This window comes from Cynoglossus semilaevis, chromosome 2, assembly GCF_000523025.1.
Source record: "Cynoglossus semilaevis isolate Cse_v1.0 chromosome 2, Cse_v1.0, whole genome shotgun sequence".
NCBI lineage: Eukaryota > Metazoa > Chordata > Actinopteri > Pleuronectiformes > Cynoglossidae > Cynoglossus > Cynoglossus semilaevis.
In genome coordinates this window covers 9,863,912-9,890,968 of record NC_024308.1, presented here as the reverse complement: position 1 = coordinate 9,890,968, position 27,057 = coordinate 9,863,912, and the positions used below count along the sequence as shown (strand labels likewise).

General features: G+C 40.6%; 3 protein-coding genes across 5 annotated transcripts in view; 1 reads left to right on the top strand and 2 right to left on the bottom strand.

Annotated features, from left to right (window-relative positions):
- Positions 1 to 1,044: 1,044 nt before the first annotated feature.
- On the top strand, positions 1,045 to 7,492 carry LOC103397961 (P-selectin). 3 transcript variants are annotated; one of them, XM_008336417.3, is made up of 17 exons: positions 1,053 to 1,155; positions 1,240 to 1,315; positions 1,395 to 1,775; positions 1,852 to 1,959; positions 2,032 to 2,217; positions 2,319 to 2,510; positions 3,272 to 3,460; positions 3,599 to 3,784; positions 4,111 to 4,296; positions 4,755 to 4,943; positions 5,082 to 5,267; positions 5,637 to 5,822; positions 5,912 to 6,097; positions 6,268 to 6,456; positions 6,533 to 6,721; positions 6,833 to 6,958; positions 7,343 to 7,492. In XM_008336417.3, the coding sequence occupies exons 1-17, from the start codon at positions 1,153 to 1,155 to the stop codon at positions 7,402 to 7,404; spliced, it is 2,820 nt and encodes a 939-aa protein (XP_008334639.1). In that variant the 5' UTR covers positions 1,053 to 1,152; the 3' UTR covers positions 7,405 to 7,492. The 3 variants fall into 3 exon arrangements, with proteins under 3 accessions (XP_008334656.1, XP_008334648.1, XP_008334639.1); XM_008336426.2 differs by lacking the exons at positions 6,833 to 6,958; positions 7,343 to 7,492 and having other exon boundaries at positions 1,052 to 1,155; positions 6,541 to 6,681; XM_008336434.3 differs by lacking the exons at positions 4,755 to 4,943; positions 5,082 to 5,267; positions 5,637 to 5,822 and having other exon boundaries at positions 1,045 to 1,155; positions 7,343 to 7,490.
- A 149-nt stretch (positions 7,493 to 7,641) lies between these two features.
- lmx1a (LIM homeobox transcription factor 1, alpha) lies at positions 7,642 to 19,724 on the bottom strand. The gene is made up of 6 exons (XM_025053536.1): positions 19,546 to 19,724; positions 13,456 to 13,724; positions 12,823 to 13,004; positions 12,405 to 12,621; positions 11,791 to 11,958; positions 7,642 to 11,017 (listed from the first exon to the last, which is right to left on the bottom strand). The coding sequence occupies exons 1-6, from the start codon at positions 19,722 to 19,724 to the stop codon at positions 10,875 to 10,877; spliced, it is 1,158 nt and encodes a 385-aa protein (XP_024909304.1). The 3' UTR covers positions 7,642 to 10,874.
- A 2,747-nt stretch (positions 19,725 to 22,471) lies between these two features.
- The window catches only part of rxrgb (retinoid X receptor, gamma b), a 17,400-nt gene continuing 12,814 nt past the window's right edge, over positions 22,472 to 27,057 (bottom strand). The window contains exons 4-10 of the mRNA XM_025053147.1: positions 26,647 to 26,874; positions 26,347 to 26,507; positions 24,915 to 25,044; positions 24,049 to 24,181; positions 23,844 to 23,935; positions 23,254 to 23,359; positions 22,472 to 22,992 (exon numbers count right to left, since the gene is read on the bottom strand). Coding sequence (XP_024908915.1) covers positions 22,845 to 22,992; positions 23,254 to 23,359; positions 23,844 to 23,935; positions 24,049 to 24,181; positions 24,915 to 25,044; positions 26,347 to 26,507; positions 26,647 to 26,874 — 998 coding nt within the window. The 3' untranslated portion in view covers positions 22,472 to 22,844. The remainder of the gene's footprint in view (positions 22,993 to 23,253; positions 23,360 to 23,843; positions 23,936 to 24,048; positions 24,182 to 24,914; positions 25,045 to 26,346; positions 26,508 to 26,646; positions 26,875 to 27,057) is intronic.

Genomic DNA, 27,057 nt, shown 5'->3' with positions numbered 1-27,057 from the left:
TAATTATAATTTAATGCACCATTTTTCTAAAACTCACTGTGACCTTTTGACCCTGACCAGCGGGGTCATTACAGTGACATAGGTTTGACTTGGTCTCTAAGTCTTCATCTGTTTCCCCTGTTTCCTTAAGTCAGAGGTCCAGGTTTAATGCTGATCACAGCACTTACTTTGACCCAGATAGAGTGATGAACAATAGAATACACACATGTGCACTCTTACATAACAGTACCATAACAGAGATTGCAGCTGCCAACGGGGAAAGAAGACATTTTATCAAACTATTAGCCTAGGTTTCTCGCTGACAGACCAATGGCTTCCAGAGATTCCAAAGGTTGTTGTTTTTGCAGAGGAAAATACTTGCAGCCACTGCAGAATAAAGGAAGGATACATTTGGCTGAAATACGACACACGATGCAACCTCATTGCATCACTGACTTTACCAAAGGACAGTTGTTCTCGTTTGTCCGTTGATTTCTAAGCACAGTGTTGAAACTTTGTCACAGACATTTGTCCAAAGCAGCAACACCCGCTGTTGCACAATTGTGAGTGTAACTTTTTGTTTTGCCTTTGTCACTGCAATGCATGGATAAAGGAGCGGTGGACTCTTGTTTGTCTCAGTGGGAAACAGAGCTAACCCAAGTGTAGTCACTTACATCAATCACATTGTCACCAAATAACACAGTTATACATGTCAACATTATGGTGAAAGCTTTATTTTCATGGTCATGCATCATTTTGCAAGTCACTGTGCGCAAGTCACAAGTCTCTGTTAAAAAGACAAATGAAAATACCTATATTTACTTTTAGTGAATATAGTTTATTTCTGAATAGTTTTTAATGGTAAATTAATTATTTAATTATATAATTATTTAATTATATAATTATTTAAGAGTAGGGCATAATCAAATTAAAGGCCATATGACATTCAGTCTCTTGCTTGCTCGCGCTATCACTATCTCTGTCTCTCTCCCTGTGTGTGTGTGTGCGTGACGCTATCACTATCTCTGTCTCTCTCTCTCTCCCTGTGTGTGTGTGTGCGTGCTTCCTTTCTGTTATGGGTGGTGTCTATCGGGCAGGAAGTACTGGTGAAATTGATATTACTCATCATAGAATAAATGTAACAATAGCACTTAGTTATCGGTGGACGATTGCATGGTAAGTTCTGTTGATGATTTTCACTCCCGTGTTCATTCCAATCTGTGTGCAATTTAAATAAAAAGTCAACTTTTTTTATATCAGATGTTTCAGAAGTCACTTCACGTTGGACACATCTGTCAGAAGGTGTTGATGGCGGCCATGCTTGTGTTTTTCCAAGGTAAGTTGGCACACATCGTAGCTTCACTAGTATACATTTAAATGTAACCCTTCACACTGTATATGTGCTCTTTTGTCAGACCAGCGCACAGCACAGGCATGGACCTACAACTACAGCACCAGTCCGAACCAAAGGTGGACTCAGGCCCGTCAGTGGTGCCGGAACCACTTCACAGACATTGTCAGCATTCACAGCCAAGAAGAGACTGACTTCATCAACGAACTGCTGCCGCTTCACACAAAATATTACTGGATTGGCATTAGTAGGGTTACTAGTGGAGTGTGGACCTGGGAGGACACAAATGAGACAGTGCCAGAAGCTTTTCAGAACTGGGCTGAAGGGGAGCCAGATGACATTCCGGATCAGGACTGTGTGGAGATTTACATCAAGAGAGATAAAGACACGGCCAGGTGGAACAACGAGAAGTGTAATTCTAGGAAGGGAACAGTTTGTTACTCTGGTAAGTTACTCCAGATTCACATTGACTTACACAAGAAATGACTCTTTTGGCACTTGACCCTTTATTTTCTTCAAAGCTTCTTGTAAACAGGACTCCTGCAGTGTCTACGCAGCCTGTGTGGAGACCGTAGGGAACTATACCTGCCAGTGCCATCCTGGTTTTTTTGGACCACGCTGTGACGACGGTGAGATAAGAAAATATACCAATTATGACCTCTTTATCTTTTGAATTGAATTTGAAAATGTGTTGTTTTTAGCAATCTCATGCGAACCTCTGGCGGACCCAGAAAATGGTTTTCATGACTGTTTCCACCCCCATGGATCTTATCGTTTCAAGTCTTCTTGCTATTTCTTCTGTGATCTTGGCTTTCATCTGGTGGGGGCACCTCAAGTGTTCTGCCAAGACACAGAACACTGGGACCACACGGCTCCTCTGTGTCAAGGTTAGACCACAATCAATTAAAAAGGCAGAAAAGTATTATGTCAATATATGAATTATTTAATTAATTAAGTATTTAATTCATGAACTGTACTCTTTTTGTAGCCGTACAGTGTCCTGTGTTGGACAACACCAACACCAGCAGAGGACGTCTCAATTGCAGTCACCCCATTGCACCATATAGTTACAACTCCACCTGTGAGGTCATCTGTGATGAAGGCCATGAGCTCAGCGGAGAGGGACAGATACGTTGTGATCATACCGGCTGGTGGACGGCCAGTGTCCCAACATGTGAAGGTGAAGTGGGTTTTTGAGTCTCACTATGTGACACCAACATGAATACTGATGGAAAATGTACAAGAATTGGTACTTGATGATAAATGAAGCAGTTTTATTGATATGTTACTTTTTAAATTTCAGGTATTTTAGTAATAAAATATTCTTAATTAATAATATAATAATAATAATTTAATTTAACTTAATTTTAAATTTTAATTTTAAAAGGAGAAAATTTTATACATTCGTGCAAAATTCATGCAGTTGTTTTATTTAATTAGTTGCTTGGATTATTATTTAAATCACTTTATATCATAATTGTTATAAATACAATCAAGTCCCTATTTTTACTAATTTGGAAAAATAAAAACATTACAGTAAATTACCTCATGTTCCAACAAAGGAACACGAGGTAATTTACTGTTACCTGTACCTTCTGCCAAAGGCAACAGTTCTTTTCTGTGGCACTATTGAACACTTTTTGAATGCAACTTCCTTTCTGAGTTGCTCAGCCAGTGTTTATGGAGTTATAACCAGCTCTTATCTTAGTGTGTACTCACATCTCGTGCAGACTGAAGTCAGTGAGTCACATCAGTGACAGGCCAACCCTGTCTACACTTCAATTCCCAAATCACATCGTACTTGTTGGCCGTTATATGTTTAATGTTGACATTTGATTTCAATATTTAATAAAATATAATATAAATATGGGGACAGTGAGGGAAAGGTGAGAGGAGGGAGACCAGGAGCCGACCAACTACAGCATCTGTTCTCCTCCATAGTGGTCCAGTGCAGCAGCCTCCAGCCTCCTCCTCATGCTGCGGCCCTGCAGTGTCAGGATCCTATAGCAGAGAACAGCTATGGATCCACATGCACCACAGAATGTGAGGAGGGATTTGATCTGATTGGCTCAAACGTGACAAAATGCTCTTCGAGGGGCAACTGGACCCACACACTTCCTGTCTGCCAGGGTACAACCACTTCAACAGTCTGATCAGAATCATGTCTGTTTGGATCTGTTCTCCTCTAATCACGTCATGTTCTCTTTATTGATTGGTTGGTTCCAGACCAACTCTCTAATCTTGACCCACTTGTTTCTTCTCCTCCAGCTAAGAGATGTCTCTCTCTGACTTCTCCTGTAAATGGCACTCTAACCTGCTCCACTCCTCATGGACAGTTCAGTTTTGGGTCTCGGTGCACGTCCACCTGTGACGAGGGTTTTCTCCTGAAGGGCACAGCTGACACAGAGTGCACCTCTCTGGGCACGTGGAGCTCTGATGTCCCATCCTGCACTGGTAAAACAATGTATTATCATTCCAAGTATATCGTCTGTCTCATCCTGTCCCCTGTCTTGTCAGCTTTTACACCAACTATCTCCATGTCCTCTTCTATGACATCAACAAGTCTACATCTCTAACAAAAACATCCTTTGTCCAACATATTCACTGTTCTCCTCAACCGACCATCTCCACCTCAACTCTCCAACTTTATCTCCAAACTGTTCCACCTTAACTGTCCCTCTGATCTGCTCATTTCTATTTATAGCATTTGTCCCACAGTAATCTGTCAAACATTAATGTCTCTCTCTCTCTCTTCCTCTCTCTCCCTTCTTCATGTCCAGCTAAGAGATGTCTCACGTTGACCTCTCCAGTTCATGGCTCCTTATTCTGCTCCCACCCCTATGGAAACTTCAGTTTTCAATCCCACTGCACGTCCACCTGTGACGAGGGCTTTCTGCTGAATGGGACAAGGACAACTCAGTGCACGTCTACAGGCCAATGGAGCGCAGACACTCCTAACTGCCTGGGTAACATGTGGCTACAGTAGTACTTGTTTGTCAATGTCAGCAGGGAGAGTAGTTACAGTTAGTACCATCTGTTTGTCTTTGATCTTTGGGTAAAAGGAGCCTAATACTCCATCCTGGTACTACATGTATTTATATAGTATAACTTGAGGTTGTATGTGTTCAAATGTATATTTTACAGAACCCCAGGTCCATACATGTGTCTCTGTTCCACAATTTCTTCTAGTTCTGTCTTTTCTGCGGCCTCTTCACGTCTGTCTTCAGTTATAGGCCGCCCATCAGTCCCATCAAAAAACCCTGTAAAAATGAGGGATATATGGTGTATTTATAGGTATGATTTGAAATAATATTTACAACACAGAGCAGAGCCAATCAACCTGAATATATGACAGTCAGAAGGCACTGTGGGGACAGTGGGGAAGACAAAATGATGTCTCATCAGCATCTGTTCTCCTCCATAGTGGTCCAGTGCAGCAGCCTCCAGCCTCCTCCTCATGCTGCGGCCCTGCAGTGTCAGGATCCTATAGCAGAGAACAGCTATGGATCCACATGCACCACAGAATGTGAGGAGGGATTTGATCTGATTGGCTCAAACGTGACAAAATGCTCTTCGAGGGGCAACTGGACCCACACACTTCCTGTCTGCCAGGGTACAACCACTTCAACAGTCTGATCAGAATCATGTCTGTTTGGATCTGTTCTCCTCTAATCACGTCATGTTCTCTTTATTGATTGGTTGGTTCCAGACCAACTCTCTAATCTTGACCCACTTGTTTCTTCTCCTCCAGCTAAGAGATGTCTCTCTCTGACTTCTCCTGTAAATGGCACTCTAACCTGCTCCACTCCTCATGGACAGTTCAGTTTTGGGTCTCGGTGCACGTCCACCTGTGACGAGGGTTTTCTCCTGAAGGGCACAGCTGACACAGAGTGCACCTCTCTGGGCACGTGGAGCTCTGATGTCCCATCCTGCACTGGTAAAACAAAAAGATCACTATCACCTTATTAAGTTAATCCTTCCAGTACTGACTTGTACAAATTGCTGTTTTAATGACTGACATAGAATGAACAAAGTGTGTGAAACACCACTGAGTTGTTTGTCAACGTGACCACAGCAGCATTTTCATCATGGTGGTTCAGTCTTCAAATCTAAAGAAGAGGTCTGATGCTCTTCTTTAGATTTGAAGACTGAACCACCATGATGAAAATCCTGATGGTTCACCAGAACATGAACATAACATAACCAACAATTTGATTAGTACTTTGACACCACTTGTCCCACAGTAATCTGTCAAACATTAATGTCTCTCTCTCTCTCTTCCTCTCTCTCCCTTCTTCATGTCCAGCTAAGAGATGTCTCACGTTGACCTCTCCAGTTCATGGCTCCTTATTCTGCTCCCACCCCTATGGAAACTTCAGTTTTCAATCCCACTGCACGTCCACCTGTGACGAGGGCTTTCTGCTGAATGGGACAAGGACAACTCAGTGCACGTCTACAGGCCAATGGAGCGCAGACACTCCTAACTGCCTGGGTAACATGTGGCTACAGTAGTACTTGTTTGTCAATGTCAGCAGGGAGAGTAGTTACAGTTAGTACCATCTGTTTGTCTTTGTCTTCCAGTGAAGACATGTCCACGTCTGGACTCTCCCCCTCATGGCTCTCTGCTCTGCTCCGATCCTCACGGAGAGTTCAGTTTTGCTTCTCGTTGCACATCATCCTGTGATGATGGCTTTCAACTGAATGGTCGTGCTGACACTGAGTGCACGTCTGCGGGCAAATGGAGCCGTAAAAAAGCCAAATGCAAGGGTAAAATACTCCATCCTAGTACTACAAGTATTTATGTAGTATAATAGGAGGTTGTATGTGTGTCATATGTATATTTTACAGAACCCCAGGTCCATACATGTGTCTCTGTTCCACAATTCCTTCTAGTTCTGTCTTTTCTGCGGCCTCTTCACGTCTGTCGTTATTTACAGCCCGACCATGCCCCCTACTGGCCAAGGCTCCACACCGTGGGAGGATGAACTGCAGCCATCCACACTCCGATTTCAGTTATGAATCCCACTGTAACTTTGAATGTTCTGAGGGTTTCTTGTTGATAGGGACACCAACTGTTACATGTAACTCCTCAGGAAACTGGAGTCAGGATCTACCCACCTGCCAACGTGAGTTTGTTGTAAAGAAAAAAATATTTTATTTATCTGTTTTTTTAAGTGTGTTTACCAACCCTGCTCTTTTAAGTGGTGCAGTGTGAGGCCATCAACACCACAAGTCTGCCCATGTCTATGAACTGCACCCACCCTCTGGGTAATTTCAGCTTTGCCTCCTACTGCCTTCTCAGCTGTGATGATGGATTCTCCATGAATGGCAGTGGGGGGCTGCTTTGCACCTCCACTGGAGTTTGGAGTGACACTCTGCCCAAATGCTTAGGTATGTTTGCTTTTTCAAATGAGTTTCAACCTTAAAATTGTTTCATATATATATTGATTATTAGGCTGTCATAGGAGTGTCATATTGATTTCAGTTTTTTTTCTGCCACAGATGATTCACCAGTGGCTGGTGCCATATTTTTTTCCACTGGATTCAGGGTACTCTATATTAGTGTTCCAATTTTTCTTTTTCTAGTAGGACTGGCTGTGTTCATTTTTACAAGATTTAAGAGCAAAGGTGAGAGTTGTATGTAATTATTCACACATGCATGGTCCACGCAAAGATACAAATACACACACAAAATCTCTCCCTCTCTTTCTCTCTGAACTGCATGCAGAAAATACCAATCCAATCAGCAAGCAAAATCTTTTTTTCCCCATTTACTCTATGGACTTTTGCTGTTTTGTCCTTTGTCTCCAATTTTTTCAAAGTTTGTTGTTCACAGCTAGTCTTACTCCAACTGTACAGGTTGATGTCACTCACTCAACTTGTTCTTTTTGTTTTGTCTGGTCTCTCACTGCATAGCCTTGAATCACAGTGGTCATGATATAATCATATAATAAAACCCACAGTGCACTGACCCCCTCTGATTACCCTGTATCTTTCTTTCTGTCGTTGCAGGAGCCTTAATAATGGCTGCTCCTCTTTATGAGGAACACTGGAACCCAGCTTTTGAGTCGTAAACTTTTTGTCCCACTTGTAAAATGCAGCAATTGTAAATGCTACTGATTAATGCTATTTCAGTAATAAATGCAATAACTTAAAAAAACAGCTTTGATGTTTACTAAGGTACAATGTTCAGCACTAGCATAGTCCGGTGGTCTGGTTAATCTAACTAATGTTCACCTCCTCATGGGAGCCCTCAGGGTTTAAATAACATTCAAACACACAAAGAAGTTAGTTTGCAGCTTATGTTGTCACGTAAAAACACATTGATCCCATATAAAGGAGGTGACTGTGCTCTGATATTGAAGAAAAATACTTTGGGGTTCATGAAAGAGGTCTGAAACAGTCTGTCATTTCCCGAGGTGGCATCTTGTTACGTGTGGGCAAGGCATGCAGCACGTCGGACCCAACTGCAGCACTAAGGAGAATCTTCAGGTGCAGCAGGTGATTTATTTACAGTGCAACCATTAAAATGCAAAGCAATGAAGCATCGATTACAGGCACGCTCATTTCCAAACAGCGTGGAAGAACAACAATGTCTCTCAGGCATAACACACTGAACACAGGCAGGTTCTTCACCAAACATCATGGACCTTCTCAAAAACTCCTGGACTTCTCAAACCCCTTGGACTGAGTCACACAAACAGACAGAACAATGGTCCAACCCAGACAGAGTGAGGGATAGAGGTGTATACTGTGTACCCAGGGCACCAGGTGACACCAGTGAGACTGATCACAGAGACACAGGTGAGTGTGATCACACTGATTACTCCACCCAGCAGAGAAGACAGGAAGGGGAAACACAGACAGCCCTAACAACCCTCACATGTTCAGAAACCAAGTGGAATTAAACCCTTAACTTTCTACAGGGCAGGCAGGAAACACATCACTGTTCCACTCCATCAGCCAATGTTCTATTTCTAACACAGACATTTATAGCAAAATATATAATACATTTTAATGTAGCAATTAAATTATCATTCTGTATTTATTTTTTGAACTCATGCTCGATCACTCCTGCACTTTAAACATGTACAATAATAAGAATCAGGTTTGGTTTTGATTTATAGCACGATGTACTGACCTGTGACAGTACAAGGAGACCTGGTCTTCTCTGTGAACTCTGTAGCAGGTGTTCTTACCTGCACTGATCCACTTATGTTAACCATAACCGCGAGGTCAGCTAGGAAAGTGGACGTCAGAGACTAAAGTGACTGAGGTTTGGCACACTCTCCTGTCACTGAGCAGTGGAGACGGTGATTGATCAACAGTGTCAATATGTGACACACTTGGCCCTGATCCAACATCCTGAGGACGAGTATGGTCATGGTTTAAAGTTTGACTAATTTAGATCATGAGTAAAAGGTTAATTATATTATGTTTTGTACAGTCATGACCCAAAAATATTACACGCCCCTCAGTATGACAAAAACATCAACTAGCTGCAATATTCCTTGATTACTGCAATGCATTTGAAACTGTTTACCACATAACACTCCTAATCTGTCCTGACTGTGTCGTACTGGTAAAAATGTTGATGTGACTTCCTTGTAGAGCTCGTCAAAAAAAGAAAATGCTGAAATGCTAGAGCATCTTCAGCAAAGGTATACATCTGCTGCTGAGCTGCAGCAGCATGAAGCCAATTATAGTGGTTAAACAGACAGAGGGTGTGTGGCCCACCGTTGGCATGAAGGGTGCAATAAATAACCGAACTGTTGACAGGAAACTGTTTGGCTACCATTAGAATAATAATGAGGTTATTGCTACCCACTGTGACCGTATGATCATGGTTTAGATTTTTTTTCTCATCCCACCCACTGCAGTTGGCAACAGTATCTGAGGTTTGTGCCAACACTGCACAGCTCAATACACACGGGGGGGAGAGACCCTGCAGGTGACCCCTTTGGCTCCCTTTCTTGATATTTTACCCTGTTTTTTTTTTTCCTCTCTTTGCTCGGCTACCTCCGAAAGCACAAGGAAGTGCATTATGATACATAAAACTACAACAAAGAGAGTTGTTCCTCCTAACACGAGCACACACACATGCACATGCCAGCAGAGCAGATAGCGACACAGATACACAGGCAGATTTACACACAGTACACTCTGCTGCACACTTTTTTAGTTCGGCCTGGCAGGAGCATACCAGCAGCATACCAGTGACAGACAGTTAGATTGTTCCTGACCATTGACTTGGACCCATCGCTCTTCAAGGTCTGATTTCATAGTGGGAAATATGAGCCGGGTCCAGCAGAGGGTTCACGGCTGGGGCAAGGAGGCACACCATACAGTGAGGCTTCATATCTCTGTGTCACCCTGGGCATTCTCCCCCGACACAGCTTTCAGTTGCTCCGCTGTCTTGAACCACTGCCCTGGGTTTTCTCAAACTCTCCCTGGACTGGAGCATTCCAGCTGGGCCCGGAGCCTGGGTGGTCCCCCAGGGCAGAAAAATGCAGCGAGGGTTTTCGACATCGAGGAGCACAATGTGAGCGTTGATGACGGCGGCGTGGATGTGATGCTCACCTGCCACTGACCCATGCTGCTGTCACAGCCCTGCGTTTTACAATCTGATGATCCACCCAACAGCCAGGAGAAGATGCCTCAGTGACCCGTCACCAAGATGGGACTGATAAACCCAGAAGGAAGGACTGACCCCAGACTAACCTTCACTGGTTGAATTCCACAGTTTCAACACTTCAAAAAACCCACTATCTACTGCATAATGACATCATTTATTGACCATCGCTGATTCATCCAGGATGAACATGCACACGTTGTAAGAATAAATACACTCCCAAACAGTTCTTCACATTCACAGATGCAGATGTAAAACCTATTCTCTAATAATGACTACGTAGACATGCACATGGAGGATGTACAATTTAGAAGCCTAATCACTACAGATTTGGTACAATTCTGCCCACAATATTATTTTGTAACATAAAAGTCTTGATTTCCTAGATGGAAGTTTGATCTCTGTGTTTCAACTGTTCTCAGTTCATGAGCACCTGCTAGTGCCTTTTATACTATTTAGGGATTTTGTGAATTGTTGTACTGAATCAATCAATACTGACTTAAGATAATTTGATGAAAAACTAAGAAAATATTTTTTAAAAAAAAGCTTTGTTCAGTATATCTTTGATGTGATTTCAGATGTTGGTGTATATCAACAGAGTGCTGTTTTATTTTTCTGAGAAAACATTAACTGAAAATGTTTCATCTAGACGCATTTGAATTATCACTTTGTTTACATTTATTGAAATTACACATAGCTCCTGCTAAGTGGCTAAGAGCAGCTATCTTTGTGGTTCTTGACTTTGAGATCCTGCCAAAGGCAAAACAGATAAATGATTACTGCTGCTACATTTCCACTAAGAAAAATGTAACGGCTCCAACACAGCAGCTGCTTCCATGAGAAGATAATCGTGAGACAAGAAAGTGATGTGTAACGCCAGAGTCTGACCATTACTGAGTCCAGTGGTCCCTCTCAAGAGGTGAAATAAGAATCCTGCATGGAGTAGAGACAGTCAATAGGAGTCAGTAGAGAGGAGCCACTCAGAGAGTGACAGTCACTGTCAGTCAGGTGACAAAGAGGGCTGCGGTCAATGTCCCCACAAAGGTCTTTAAAGCCTGCAAAACAAACAAAACAACAACAATACTATTAATTAGTGTCAGGAGTAAATTAATGAATTCAACTGAATAAACTAGACATCTAGAACAGAAGTTATGGCATAATCAGACCACAGGAACACACATTTAACCAGCGCAGACAAAAAAGGTACTTTAATTTACACCCATATTTTAAAGTCTTGTATTAAGCCAACATGTCCTCGTTTATCTGCAGTCTATGGTCAAATCATACTCTATAGATGTGTTAGAAATAAGTACACAATACTGATTTGTAAAATGTAAAATCGATCATTTATAAGTTTATACTACAGTATAAATAAGTAGTTAATTGTTATAAAGATTGTGTGATGGGATAAATAATTTTTATTTTACATTTACTGAGGATAACTGTTTTATTGACGTGTATTCTATTCTTACACCGGAACCAATGTTCACTTGTTACTCCTACCAGAAGTCGCTGAAGAAGATTCAATTCGTTAATTCCACTAATGGATCGTTCTTCATCGCTAAGTATGAGAGACTTATGGTCAACACTTACAGAGGATATTCAATATAATACATTAGATATATTAGCTAAAGGCTAATCCCAGCTGAAACATCTGCTTCTCATGCAGCATTTTTGTGATTGCTCCCTGGAAAAAAATAAACACACCTGATATGAGACCATTTGTTGTGTGGAGAAACCGACCAGTTACACAGATAGAGTGTACTATTTACTACAACCTGTATAACTCTACTTAGTGGTTTGACAGCAGCATGGCTGACATCTTTACCATAGGGGTGCATGTGATCCCCTGGCATCTGAGGAGGGGTCAGGCCCTGCCTGTAGGGATCCATGTCGTAGTCCTGTGGTTCCAGTGAGGTCAGTCCCATCTGCTGCTGCTGAATGTGAGAAAACCCCAGACGCTCCATTTTAGAAGTTAATTCCCCAGCAGAGGGCACTGTGGGGTACAAAAAGAAAATTTGATAAGCAGGTTTTTGTAATACAAACACTGTAGAATGCACATTTGTCAAGAATTATCTGACAGAAATACCCTAGAAATTATTTATTTTAACCATGTCTTCTCTGTATTTACTTCAGCGTTTGAGTAGCGCATCACCTGGATGATGTGTCTGAAGCTGATGCTGTTCCTGAGTCTGCTGCTGCTGCTGTTGCTGCTGCTGCTCCTGTTGCTGCTGCTGCCTCCTGGCCAGTTTCTTCATCTACAAAAAAAAAATCAGCATCAGCATCAGCAGAGGTCACAGCAATCCTCAGTCCCTGTGCCACCCTGGTGTCTGAGTGTGTTCAGTATTAACAGAGAGCTAAAGGACGTCTTTCAGCGCAGAAGGGAAACACACGAGCCCAGGCTGTGAGGAAACGTGAGTTTTAATCTACTCCAATCTCATAATGAGATGTCATCAGTTTCCTGTATGAGAAGATATGCTGGCTGATTTCTATCCAGGCATAAAAGAGTCTCTTTATTAGTGCATAGGGCTCTGTGAGTGTGTGTGTGTGTTTGTATGCGCATGTATGTGTGCTCTTTTACTTTGGCTCTTTGGTTCTGGAACCAGACTTGAACAACCCGGACGCTGAGCCCAGTTTCTGCAGCCAAGGTCTCCCTGACCTTGTAGGTGAGATTGAAGAGACAGGAAATAGAACAGGAATTAAAAATTAAAGGAGGGTCATGTGAAGGTCAAAGCATATACTATATATTATAGGTAAGACTATGATGATATGACTATGAATAATGACTATGAATAATATGTAATATAAAATAATACAGTGGTTAGATCCTAGCAGTGGACAAATATATGGTCAACACTACCTTTCTGCAAGGTTTGGATGAGACTTCGAAGGAGGCTTTAAAAGTTCGTCTCTGTTGAGTCGTCAGAATTGTCCGAGGTCTTTTAGGTCGTTTGCTTTCCAGGTCTTCTGGTCTGTTCTGGTTGCCTTTTACTTTGGTAGATTCCTCACCCTCTTCTTCCTCCTCTTCATCCTCACTTTTACCTTAAGGTACACACGTTAAGAATATATATATATATATAAATATATATATAAATACTTTATTTTTACCATCAAGCAATTTACCAAATTAAATAGAAATCCAATTGAACTCTCCCTCTGTAATTTCATTTTGCCATCTGCTGTAAAAGTGTTTAATACTCTTATTAATTTACAGACATTGTATTGCAAGGAGTTACAAAGCTGCTCTTTGTTCGTTGTCAGGTCAGTTGGTTACTTTTACTCCAGCCCTCGCAGCCTTGTTCTCTGCATCTGGAGATCTTTCTTTTTATCTTTGTGTGAGTTCAGGTGCCACTGACTGGCTGCCAGGTGTCAGATTTTTCTATAATAACTATATCCTGTGTCAAATGTTGATTGATGTTCGATGCCCAGGAGTAGTCAACAAAAGTAATATACTGCTACTACATTATATAAGAGTTTTAAAAGTGTTAATGTTAAAAAAGACACAGCAGCACATCTTTAAATATAATGACAAAGTTTTTACTTGATTCAGATGAGGTGGGACTGGTCAGACCCTGGTGGTAGTCTTCTCTGGCACACAGTATCTGTCCATCCCTGAGGATGCAGCGGTCTCCGGTCTGCAGGCTACAGGAACAAACGCTGCAGGTGAAGCAGCGCAGGTGAAACACAGTGGCTCCTACACGCATCACCAACTCTGCAGGGAAGACGGCCTCCAAGCAGCCCCCACAGCGTACTGCAAACAGACTGGAGGGGGTGAGGTGGGGGAGAATAACACAGGATTATTAACAGCAGGATGTGATGCTTTTGGTGTTCCAGACATGAAACATGAACACCTAAGAACCCACGTCTCAGTGAAATTGTACTCCATTAGATGAAAAAATGCCTGGTGGACTTGAGGAATGTTGCTGAGTCGAGCTGTCGCTCAAAACCGCTGCTAACCTGACTTTTCCCCTCTTCCTCCTCCTACTCCTCTTCCTTGGCCACATACCCTAAGCATGGCCGGTGTGCATCTTAGCGCCTGGCAACCAGCACTGGTGGGCTTAGCCTCAGAGACTGTTGCCGTGGCTCCGGCTGCCATGTCCGAGGCTGCGCTCCTGGGGAGGCAGGAAAAAAGCTCTCGGCAGGCCATGGCTCCAGGCAGAGGGGGGGAACCAGATCTCCTGGTGGGAGAGGCTGGGCCGCCGGGCCCAGGAATTATCCGTGGAATTATCTCCAAGTCTGCTTAACCAGAGGAGGACAAAGACTGAGACAACCCCCAAGCAGCAGGACCATTGTCCACTGGCTGGCACCGCCGCATTTTGTGTCTGTCATGCGAATGATGCGTCATCATTTGAAGCTGGCATTTGTCTCCAGACTGGACTGGGTCAGCCAAGCAGTCAGCACACAGGCATGAGAAAGTGAATACATTTTTTTTTGTTACCGTTGTCTTTCTTTTAAAAACACTGTACCTTGAGCTGAGTAATGTAACCAAGCATATCAAATAATACAGTATTTATATGCTCTACTGCTATATTTATTCACTTAATCAGAGTTGATTATATATGCTGAAGTACAACTACATCATTTTATTTGCATACTGAAAAAATAACTTTTCACAAAGAGTAAAATGATTATGCTGTAAAAAATAATAACATTCAGGTGGTGTGATCTTAAAAAGTATGCGATTTCAAAAATTGTATCAGAAAGATACGTCTACACTCTCAATAATCATGAATATAGTGACGCAAACTAAAGCATCCATTTGAACCCTGGTCAAAACAGGAACTCTTTGGCTGTACAGAGGTTGTCAGTGCTCAGAGAAGAATATACCCCAAAGAACACTGTCTATACCTCAAAACACAGATGTGGGTGAATAATGCTGAGTTATAGGATCCTAAAAAATGTTTGAGGTTGGATTAATCAACTGAAACCCCTGAGCAGTCAGCTGAAACCACACAAAGTTCAAATCTGATGGAGATCAGTCGTCAGATCAAAATGTTGTCGACTGAACTGAAGACCAGTGTCTGTGAAAACATACAATCCAATGTAAATAGACTGCAGTGTCCTGCATCTCCACTTTTCCTTAGACACAACACAATGTAACATACTTTACAATGGAAAAACAAACCCTGAGGCCAAACACTAAGCAAACACCTGGGTCCTGATGTCCCTGTCAAACACCCAGGACATTTCTGAGACCTCTTACTGTTGCTGTGGGGTCGCTAAGGATACGCTGAAGCTCATTCCCAGAAGCTGAGGGTCTAGGGTCAGTCGGACCTAACTGAGTCTTCTGCCCCACAGACCCAGTGGTATGCACTTTATTATGGTCAACATACCGTCTGCGGTATGTGCATTCCTGTGGCGACACAGGATGCAATGAAATATGCTCCAAGAAAAGGTAACAATAGAAAATGTGTCGGAAAATGTTGCTACAATGCTAACGTTAATACTAAGAGAGAGGAAACTAGAGGCAATAATGTAATAATATAATAATATAATATTTATATATTTTTAGAACCAGTTTATCTATTTTACTGTAAGGCTCAGTTAGAAGTAACGTTTACTTTCAAAGTGTTTAATATTTCCGAGTTTACACAGACATGATTTGTTTAAAGACTCCAGAGCGGGAACTTCAGTCACGCTGGATTCAGTGACAATAGCAAATTGGGTCCAGACACGTCCAGAATTCCTGCACATAGACCCAATGACTCTCATACTAACCATAACCATCACTAACCAGAAGCATAACCACACAAAGCTTTTCAAATTTATTGATAAAAACGTCCTGCCATGAGCGTGTGTTTTCTTATAACATGATTTTTAACACTTCAGGCCTTCCTGTCACAGACCAAGCCCTTGTTTATACCTAGTTCCAGTACTCAAACCTTCCTAGTTAACCTGCCCCAGAAACTACATGAATAGCCTAGTCAGTAAATATAAATTTCTTCACATGCAAGCACATGCAAACACACACACACGCACGTACATATCCACACTCATATTGTTCCTATCCCTACTCCAGCGCTGACCAACAGCAGTCAGAAACACACACTGCTGGTCTGCCTGATAAGCAAAGGTACAGCTCCTGTTTCTGGATCAAGTTAAACCTGGATCCCTTACTTAGCCCATGGTCTGCAGGTCAACTGCACCACTAGTCACATCACTGATCTGATGACCCAGCCTCTATCCAGCGCACCTGTCTGCTCAACCACTTATCCAGTTCAAATCTGACCGACTCCGACGTCACACTGTCAGACGTTTGCAGCTGCCTGTTCCACTGCACGGAACACTACAGCAGGACAGACACTTTATACATGGTACGGTTCCATTTCTTCAGAACCGTTACATCTTAATGAAACTGGAAAAACAAGAGAGTAAATTCACATTTTTATACGTATTTATGAGAATTGTATTGTAAATATTGTCGACATATATCAATATCAGTATATTCATATAAATCTTAATACATTGATTAGGCCAGGCAGACATTGAATTTAAGTTTAAGAATGAAATAATTAATGACCTAAGGTTATACATTTTATTAAAATGAGTCATTTATAGGAACATGTAGAAATGGCATCCATTTTATGATTGAGTAATTTTTTGTTTTCATTTCTGACTTATATTGATTTTGTGTTAACATATTTGTTTTTATTCATATTTAATAGAATTTAATTATATACACTATTATATGTATATATTCTTAAAAGTGTTTGTCTAATTTCTTTTACTTATTTTACATTCCTTGAGTTTGATATTATTGACATGTATGCTATGACCCCATTAATAGACTAAGTGGTTAATAAATTCTTGCATATTGCACCAACTTAAGGCCTGGTGGTTAGTCCACTGTCAATAATTCCCCACATTGTCATATAGAAATCTAGACATCCCAACAGCACTGGTTCTCCTACGGAATAAATATTTGTATTAAAATTGATTTTTTTTTTATTACCCCTACCATGGGCAACAAAGGTGCATACGTTGCCATTTCTCTAGGCAGAGGCTTCAAAGAAACTCAGAGGTAGGACTTTGGCACCAGGCCTCCTGCTAATTGGTCAGTTCAGATATCTTATGGTCGGCTGGGCACTGTCCCATCGGTCCACACTGGGGCTGCTGTGAGCGGAGCTATCCAGATGCCACGGCACATAACGCCAGAGCTCATGGAGCGCCTTGTCCCGCAAAATAAGTTCATGCGATCCTCAGCCTCCCTGTTGTCAGGATGCAGCAGACCCTCTGACATATGGTTCTACTCTTCTAATTATCTCTGTTCTGCTCCTCTCTCTGTGCTCTGGCCAAGGCCGATCATCTCTGCTGATCATTCTGTAAACACATCTAATGGAGTGCTCCTTCAATCATCCACTCTCGGTATCCCCCGTCATCCAACAACTCCATCTCATATTTGAAGGACAGCTTGATCTCCATTCAACATGACAGTGTTTGACTGCTGACAAACGCTGTACTTGCAAAGAGCACCATGTGGGCTCAGAGCTGCGGCAGTGTAACTTTAATTGAGCGAGAACTCGGTCATGGCACATATTTTGGACCACTGCTGCTCTGGCAGAACTACCATCACTAAACTGTTGGTAAAAAAAAAAAAAAAAAACAGGAACTACTGCCTGAGAGCTTGTACAGGTTTTGTCTTGGCTCTTGTTTTAGGTGAGAGCACGTTTTGGAAGAAGAAAGAATGGAAGAGGTGAGAGAAGATAGTCGGGCACTGGGTGATGCCTGGAGTTTTGGGAGGGTGTGTGTAGTGATGGGGGGTTACAGGAGGGTACCTGGTCTACAGCACCATATGTTGTCCCCAGCTTGCAGTTGCCACACCAGCGAGTCTCCAGATTTTAACACATTTTGACAATGTGTCAGTTGAGCTCTCCCCCTGGTTTTTTGTACTGTAGGTGTGTGTGTGTGTGTGTGTGGTGTGTGTGTGTGCAGTGGTGTTACATTGCAGCTCCCTTGCCTTCCTTCACTCTTACAGTCACCTTGTTCTTTGCAGTCGTTGCCAAGTTCCCCATGAAACAACTTAAACTACACACGAACGGCATGACATAGAACCACATACATACATACATCAGCCTGCTGAATGAATATATATGTATTTAATTTATATATATATATATATAGATCAACATTGGATTTATTACTGACATTATTATTGCCTTTCTCTCTCTCTGTGTCTAACTCTCTCTCACTCGTTCTCTCCTCCATCCGCAGAAACACACACATATCTTAAGTCAAGGTCATAAATGGACAAAGGTTCTGTTGTGATTGTTCCCTAACCACAATAACACACAACAGCTTTCTTATAGTAGGCCAAAAACTAGGATTAAATAAACGAGGGTCAATGCCAAATACTTGAAACTACATGAAAATACTTCTACCTGCAAAAACTTTGACTGTGCAGGTTCTCAGTCAGCAGGTCATTATAGTATCTGGAGTAGTTCAGACATGGACCTAGACTGGACCTTCTTGGTTTCTAAATGACCTTTCACCTCTCATCAAGAAGCCTATTTTTGCAGAGCAGAAGAAACCAAGACAGTTCCCTTAATTTAACTCTGATATAAACCAATTTTGGGTGCGAGCTCCAGTTGCTAACATTTAAGTCAGGTGTAAATTATAAGCTAGATTCTTTATCAAAAGTCTAATCAGAAGCAAGATGTAAATATTTGCTCAATATATTTTACCATATATATGTATATATTAATATATGTGTACTTCATCTACAACTAAAACACAGAATGTACAGTGCATTGAAGAAACACATTTGTCTTATAAAAACAAACACAGGTAAGTTAATTCACATAGTTTCACAACAAACTTACTTTTAATTGTTAAAGAAAACAGTGATAGAAATTGACTAATTTCTGACTAGTGTTGTGCTATAATTAGTGTTAGATACATGTGAACACCATCATATAAAAATGATGCTCTCCTAACATGAGCGTGTTAATATTCCAGTTGTTCTGTGTTTAATATGTACTGTATGCACATCTAGACATATTATTTTAATATACATTTTAGAGAGACATTTTGAGACGTTAAAACGTAATTTAATTCCAATGTGCACTAATCCTCTGCATGACAATTACATTCTATTTTAATCTATTTTAAACTTGTTTTTGTCCTAGCATTTTATATATTTTTAGTTATAACATTTAACTTTTAATAAGTTAATTGTTAAATTCAAGGGATCATGTAGTGGCCTCAGACTTTTGCACAGTATTGTGGTTACTGAGATACATCTATGCAAATATACAGATTCATAGTGGATGGATAATGTAGAATAAATATTTAGCTATTCAACATTAAGTTTGAACAGAATGAGAAGGATTCGAACCTGTGTGAATCAGTTAACTGCTAACTGTCAGGCAGAGATGATGTGTGATATGTAGCAAAAGCAAATCTGTCATGGGACGAAGTAATTTTTTTTTAAAAACGAGAAATAAATAAAAACGCGTGCTTATAAAAATAAGTGCCACATTTGGATGTTCGTTCACCAAAGCATGTATTTAGCAGTTGTTCCACTTTCTTCCACCACATTATTCACTAAGAAACACAGAGAACAGGGTTAGACCGAGGAACTCACTCAGCATAGTCCCGTCTGCAGTACAGTTTTTGGTCCCGCAGAAAGCAGGAGTCGGTGAGTTCGTCCCCGCACTCTGCGCATCGCACGCACTGCTCATGCCAGAGGTTGTCAGTGACTCTGAGCAGGAATCTGTCCGTGATGATCCGCTGGCATCCAGAACACACCGGTCCCTGAGCCATACCTGCACAGACACAGGACTCTGTACTTCACTGCTCTATTATTATTATTATTATTATTATTATTATTATTATTATTATTATTATTATTATTATACTGCACACTGCTTGAGCATTAGCTTTAAAAGGGAATGGTAATAATCATTGGCCTGAATAGCTTCAAAAACATACTCGGATAGTTTCCATTAAATAGACTGCGCACAAATTTACAAAGAAAAAAAAGTAGTTTTTTTTGTTTGTTTAGGTTTTTCTTATGCATATGAACGTAACCAACGTAAACAATCAAGGTGTTACACTTTTAACTTAATTGTTCGATTGAAAGTATTAACCATTTTGGGAATAACTTTCTATCGAATAATCAAAGCCCATCGATATCTCTGACATTTAAAAGGTTCGGTAGAACTGACATGTAAGCGCTGTTACAGTCCTCTGGATCATTTTTGTTCTCTCAACTCATGCACTTTGGTAGCTAACGCTTTAAGATTTTCACATAAAATAAAACATAATATTTTTTTTAAAAAATGATTAAACTTTATGTTTTTTTTGTTATGTAGAAATTGGACCTTGGAAATTGGAAGTTACGGATTTAACCTTCAATATTCTAGATCGGATTGAATCCAAATGTATTAGTAATAAATAAATAAATACATTTTAAATCCAGAGGAATATAATATGACATTAAATGAAGAGTGAGAGAAAGTTTTACCTGTGAACAACGAGCTCCTTGGATTCCGTGGACTGATGTGTTCGACTCAGAGCATCTCCAGAACTCAAAAGTCCTGCTGCTGCTGCTGCCGCTGATGCTGCTGCACTTCTAACTTTCTGCTGCTGGTGCTCTAACTTTATGCTGCTGCTGCTGCTGCTCCTGCTGCTCCTACTGCTCGGTCTCGTAGAGCAGCAACAGTAAAAGTTGGAGTTTTGGTCGAACTCGTTTAAACGACTGTTTAACCTAGAATCTGTCAATAATCTTATTATCAATGTACATGGTGAGAGAGAGAGAGAGAGAGAGAGAGAGCAGGTGTAGGTCACCTCTCTCTACCTCCTTCTTTCTAAAGCTGTCCGTCCTCATGATTGACAGGGTGACCAGAGGCGCACAGAGTATTTGTTTTGTTTTGTTTTTTTTTTGTTTGTTTTTTGTTTTGTATCTATTTATTTATTTGTAAGTTGAGGTCAATAATAGGCAGTGTGTGTAGACCTGGACTCAGTCCCGTACGGACCAGTACATGTAAGTGATAAAATATTATATTAACTTTGATCAATTTTGTTTCTATTTGACCGAGTGCAACTCCTCCAGTTATTACGGTAAAAGCACACGGTCCCTCTTCTCATGTGACGCTTACCAGCCAATCAAATCCTTGTATTTGGATCCCCGTCTGACTCGATTTCAGTTAAAGTGAATGAGGCACGTCAATGAGCTAATGATATCGAGGAGCTAATGATAGCAGGTAATTCACATTTGTAGTCAAAATGAAACACATGGTTGACGGAAACAGGACATTCAGATTTGTTCAGTTTCCCAGAAGCCAGCTAAAAACTTTGGTGAGGCAAACAAAAAAGAGAGCGCTGCCTTGAGCCAAAACACCGCAATTTTGCTCAAACGTATCCACTCAAATCAGTTGAACAGGGGGAGATTGGCTACAACGAAATGTTCCCACTGAGAGTTTTGTTTTAAAAAACGTCCAAACAAAAAACAAACACAAGGAAGAAGTAGTATAACTGTTTAAAAAGGTATTCTATAAAATAGAGATATAAAGAGTAATGCAAATATGTAATTTAAATGAAATATATAATGTAAACTGTGAGAGTAGTGCAAAATAAAGGTTTAAATACATAAATGTAAACAGATAAGTAAAAAGGTAGAAAAAACAAGTTAAAATGTAATTTTTAATTTTGGTTTAATCATTTATCAGAAAATCCATTTAAATCCAGTGTAAATGTAAGGCAATGGTTTCATTAACTAAATTAACCCTGTATTATAGAAACCATTAACTAAGGCAGGCCCTTGACAATTTCTACGTACATGCTGACCTTTGGCCTTGGCAATAATCTGGCCACCCATCAATAAAACAGTTAGAGGGATGGTCAGTGTCACAGAAAGAGGATAAATATTTTAAAGTCTAACCTCTTAGGCCATAGAAAGAGCTGAGGTAGAGACAGTCACTGCATAACAAGCTGCAGATGTTAGAGGACGAAGGCTGGTCAAAACAATATATAACAATATTTATTTTCTGCCTTTACTCCATTTAATTTTTTTATTTATCTCCAACAATTATGTCCACACAAGCAATTATTGTATATTCAAAATGTATTTACTTGTATTTTTAAGGTAAATGTTTACAAATGTATTGTATATCATGGATCGCTGAATTTAACATCTGGTTTTGGAAATATTTTATTTTTCTTGTTATTATTGTAACATCACATGAGGAAAATGAAAGCGTGTTTGATGGTTAACGTCGATGCACGTAAGGCAAGTACCAACATTGCAGTTTTGAATCCTAATGCTCCATCTAGTGGCCACAAACTAAAAACGTGACTGGAGAGTAACAGTAGCGAACTGCTAAACATTTATGGTGTTCTTACGCATCTAATTGAAGGCTAATGAACTTAGCTATCGCTATCAAATTGTGAGTTCGTTGTATCGAGTCTGTTTACCTTTACTACATTGGGAATGTAGTTTTGAATATTAAAAAAAACTTCGCCACAACACACGTCAGTCTCTCACACACACCCAAAAACGCAGTTTTTAATACATTTTTAAATAACTTTATTGTATGTGAATTTTCAAAACTGTTTTAAGAAATGCACAAATGGTTTATTTTTCCTATTGAAATCTTCTTTGAATAAAATAATTTTCAATATTGAATTGTTTTTTAATGGACACATGAAATTATCTATTTACAAAATAAATCCGTCAACAATTGTATAAGAATTCAGTGTGACATTGTCCTCGATCCACGTTACCCCTCCCACAGCATTAAAATATTTTTAAAACTTTTAATTACAATGGTTTACTTGGTACAAAATATGCTGTTTTACAGTAAAATCAAGTCTTTTTTGTCATTCTATCTTCATTTCGCTCAGAATGCGGGAGTATATACAAAGGGAAGGGGGAAACTGCCGTCATGTGATCTGATGTGGCGCCTCCAGCATCTCCATTAGGAAGGTGTCGATAGGTGTGTCTCCAATCAGCTTGAAGAAGAACAGATGCTCCAGACACTTGAGGCCGATGGAGCGCAGTGCCGGCAGCCGCAGCAGCAGTTTAGCAAACCTGCAAAGGAGGGGAATGATGACACAAAGTTAAGTGACTATCTTTTTTTTTTACGTGAATATGACACAGAATGTGGGAACAGGAGGGAATAGAATCACACAGAACAGAAAAATATAATTAACTAGACTCTCATAAAATGGAATAGTGGTACAGGATTTATGTTCTCTATCAATGGTTTAATCAAACAGGCCAAACAGTTGAAATGTCAGAAGCAGAGTGAAAAACAAAAACATTTTCATCATAGTGGACTGTGTTCCACACCTGCCAGGCTGGTCTGGATATTTCTGTTTCGTATATGACTCCAGTGAAGCGTAGACCTTTTCCCTCAGTGCCTCAACTTCAGGTGGATTCGAGAGACCTTTTGCATCTGGAACCACAACGTACACAGTGTCACAAACAAACATAAAAATATATTCTGAGAGTGTAACAAAAGCAGCTGAAGTTATAAAGTGCCCATTGAAATGAAAACTTAGAACTGCTGAATTAAGAAATGTTTTGTGTGTTTTCCCATTATATATAGTAAGGTGAAACCAGTCTATGGTCACACAGAGTTAGTGCAGTAAGTGCTCTTGTGTTGCAGCAGGAAGGTTTGTTTCACAGTGATAAGTCATAGATAGTGTTTCTGAGTGGATTGCTCCCTGTGTGCACGGTTGTCCAGTTTCCTCACCGTCCAAAAACATACAGATTAGTTGTTGTGTCTAAATTGACCACAGGTATGAGTGTGAGTGTGAATTGTCAGTGAAGGACAAGTGAACTATCCAGGTTGTACCCTCCCTTGCCCGATCACTTTCCTAATATTCTCCACCCGCCCCTCGAAAGTAGAAGGTGAACCGAAACCAGTCTACACTGACCTGGGTTAAAAAGGACAATGGCTCGAAGACAGCCCAGCTCCGTCTTGTCCATTTGCATATCTTTCATTTTAGATACCAACTCTGTTAAGACCCTGCAGTAAAACACGAGAGAGACGTTTATTTGTTTCACCTCATTACACATCAGTATATAATTATCAGACATACTGGACATTATTGGTGAGGGTTCATCATTGTGTTGACCTACCTATCAAATATGGAGCCCACACCAGCACTGTGGGCACTGCTCCTGTGGACATGCAGGCCTGTGGCCAGCAGGATGCCGTCTTTGACCGTGACTGAGCGATGAGAGAATGAGGCAATGAGCAGTTCGTTCCAGCCTGGAGACAGAAAGAAAACAGCTGTCACCTCTCTGTGTTCTTTGCTTCTTGCAAGGTTCTTTTTTATTTGGACAGGAAACCCTCTGATATAGCACTAATAATTTCCCTGACTGTGTTGAAGGACAATTGTCACATAGTATGCAGTATCATACAGGGATAATTTCACTTTTTTCACTGACTTTATACAAGACATTGAATTATCTATGCCAGCTATTAAATACTGACTTTATACAAGACATTGAATTATTTTATGATGATTACACTACCTGAGAGAAAATACTGTGATAAAGTAAATAATAGTAAAATTATATAAAATGAAATCAAAATATATCAAAGAAAATTAAAGCTGTTGTTCTTGATTTTTTACTGTGCCAAGAATTGCAGCTGTTTTCAAATTTAGTTAATGACTTCCAACTGCTCAGCAACAAAAACAACAATGTAAACAAAGAGGACAGTGGAAAAAATTCTAAATAATAATATTTTTTAAGCGTTTAAAACGTGTTTTTAACTTCTAAAAATCTAAAAATCTAACAAGAGCAGCACATCAGTCAAAGGAGTGTAAAAATGTAACAACAGGCCCGTGTATACGGTTAGTGACCAGCAGAGGTCGCATTTGATACAACTACAAAGTCTAAAGCCAGGTCTTAGAAAATAGTTCAATTATATTGGGTCCTCTGCGCCACTGGACGAGATGACAGACGTTCTTTTTTAAAAAAAAAAAAAAAAAACCAACCTGCTCGTAGTAGGATGACCTGATCATCCAAGGGAAGTTCAGAGAAGTGCGGGACTCTTTTTGCCCATTCCACTAAAGTAAAGAGCTGCTTGTCTGCTGCTTGGCAAATGTTGGTGACTGGGTCGTTGGTCTGGGGGGGGAGGACAGCAGATGACAATCAGAACAATTCAGTTGATATCTGTGGTCATGGGCTTCTTCTATAGTGACATATCAACCCATCCATCAGCAGTGACAACAGGTGCAGCTGCTGATATTTTCAGTCAAAAATGCTGCCACAGTTGATTTACTGTGGGTACAGTGTCACCCAGGCTCAACAACATGAGCTTTTGGTGGCAGGATTTATGGCACGGGCAGTACATGAGACAGTGCAGGTGGTCACCAGGACAGTGTGTGTGTGTGTGTGTTTGACACATGCAGATGTCAGATCCTACGTTTGCACTTGACACTTTCTTTTACAAAATGGCAAAGACCACAGTCAGACTGAAGTTGTCAGCAGCAGTGACACGCTGACGTCAACCTTTTACCCACAGAGCTGTACCACCGTCACTGTCCAACAGTTAACTCTTTATTTATTAAATCTCATGTTAAAGATGTATCTGTGATGATATTTGATATTATTGAGTACACAAATTAGAATAACAGTTTGTAACTGCTCTTTTCTCTGTGTTGCAAATATTAATGGCCATCTCCAGCAAATGAAATATGTTAAAGGTTAATTGTCATGAGGTTAATAGTGTGAGTCACACTGTGGCTTCACTTTTTGACCAAGAATAAAAGAGAATTGGGAATTTAGTAAAACAAGAAAAACTGCAGTACTGTATACTGATTCAGTCAATGGATTTTTAAGGATACCGGTGCTAAAATGAACATTCAGTATAGTGTTGTTGCGTGTACATGTACACTATCAGTGCACATTCAGTAGTGTTGTTGCGTGTACATGTACACTACATAGGCAACAAACATGTACATGTCTGTTCCTGGTGTAGGTGCGGGATATTTTTAAGGTTTTTTTTAGTACATTTATGATTTAATTCAGTGTTAGACTGGATTAGGATTAGGCATATATTTGAAACAGCTAAGGTTCGGGTAAGGGCAGGAATGGGCAAACTACGACCCCGGGGCCTGGTACTTCCCATTTGGCTTTTTAATCCGGCCCGCCAAACTTGTCCAAATTATGTTATTTATTTCTATTATCATCATACTTTTGCCTTTTCCCTGCAATGCCGCATTACTCCATAGATGGGGTAGAAAAGGCTTAAAGCTTTTTAGCATTTTAGCCTTTATGACTTTTACATGTCTTTTTTTTTTTTGTTCATCCACTTTACTTTGCTTTATCCACTGTATATTTGGTTTAGCCAATCATTTAGGAATTTTTTAGTTAACCAATGAAGTTTTGGTAAAAGTGCCCGGCCGTAGTGTCTATTAGTCTTACCGAGTTCCCGGGGCTGCCGTCAGTGTACGTCTCTGTTTTTGGCTCCACGGCCAGCTCAGCATCGAGGATCTTGTCCACAGGCATGTCCTCGTTGAAACTACTGGTAGATTCCACCTCATTCTCCCCCCGCTCTTTCCCACGCTGCCTCTCTTCCTGCACCGCTGCAAGCACAGACACATGTCACAACATATAGGATATATGGAACACTGCGACATAGGATTTTGTGTTCCCGTCCTTAGGCCCTCAGTTTTATGTTGAAAAAGTATTTTTCTGAGCAACACGTTTTTCGACTCGGCCCACCTTCTCTCTTCATGCCCATGGCCAGGCACTTCTGGTAACGACAGTACTGGCAGCGGTTTCGCTGCCTCTTGTCAATCAGGCACTCCTTGTTGTCTCGACATGTGTACGTGAGATCTTTGCGGACTGTTCTTTTAAAGAAGCCTTTGCATCCCTCACAGCTGTAGACGCCATAGTGTTTCCCTGTGGGAAAGATGCGTTGGGATTTTATCATTTGTGGATTTCTCTTCAGGACATATTTCAGATTTACTGTTTGGCTCCAGATCATCTTTACAATTAAAATATTTTCTGTGGCAACAGTGCAATGAAATACACAGATAACTCACTGACAACCTGCCACATCACTTCAGAGTCAGTGTAAAATTGGCTTGGCTTTGAGGTAGAGGGACATTACATTTATGGAACCTCCAACAT

What these genes read in the sequence shown, in the direction of transcription:
- LOC103397961 (XM_008336417.3), top strand. An exon ending in CAGTGTCCCAACATGTGAAG is followed by an intron (nt 2,511 to 3,271) that starts GTGAAGTGGGTT and finishes TCTCCTCCATAG; the next exon opens with TGGTCCAGTGCAGCAGCCTC. An exon ending in GGATCTACCCACCTGCCAAC is followed by an intron (nt 6,457 to 6,532) that starts GTGAGTTTGTTG and finishes TGCTCTTTTAAG; the next exon opens with TGGTGCAGTGTGAGGCCATC.
- lmx1a (XM_025053536.1), bottom strand. Translation starts at nt 19,724, where the DNA reads ATGGCTCAGGGACCGGTGTGTTCTGGATGCCAGCGGATCATCACGGAC. An exon ending in CATCCAAACCTTGCAGAAAG is followed by an intron (nt 12,622 to 12,822) that starts GTAGTGTTGACC and finishes CTCACCTACAAG; the next exon opens with GTCAGGGAGACCTTGGCTGC. An exon ending in GGAAACTGATGACATCTCAT is followed by an intron (nt 11,959 to 12,404) that starts TATGAGATTGGA and finishes TGTACCCCACAG; the next exon opens with TGCCCTCTGCTGGGGAATTA.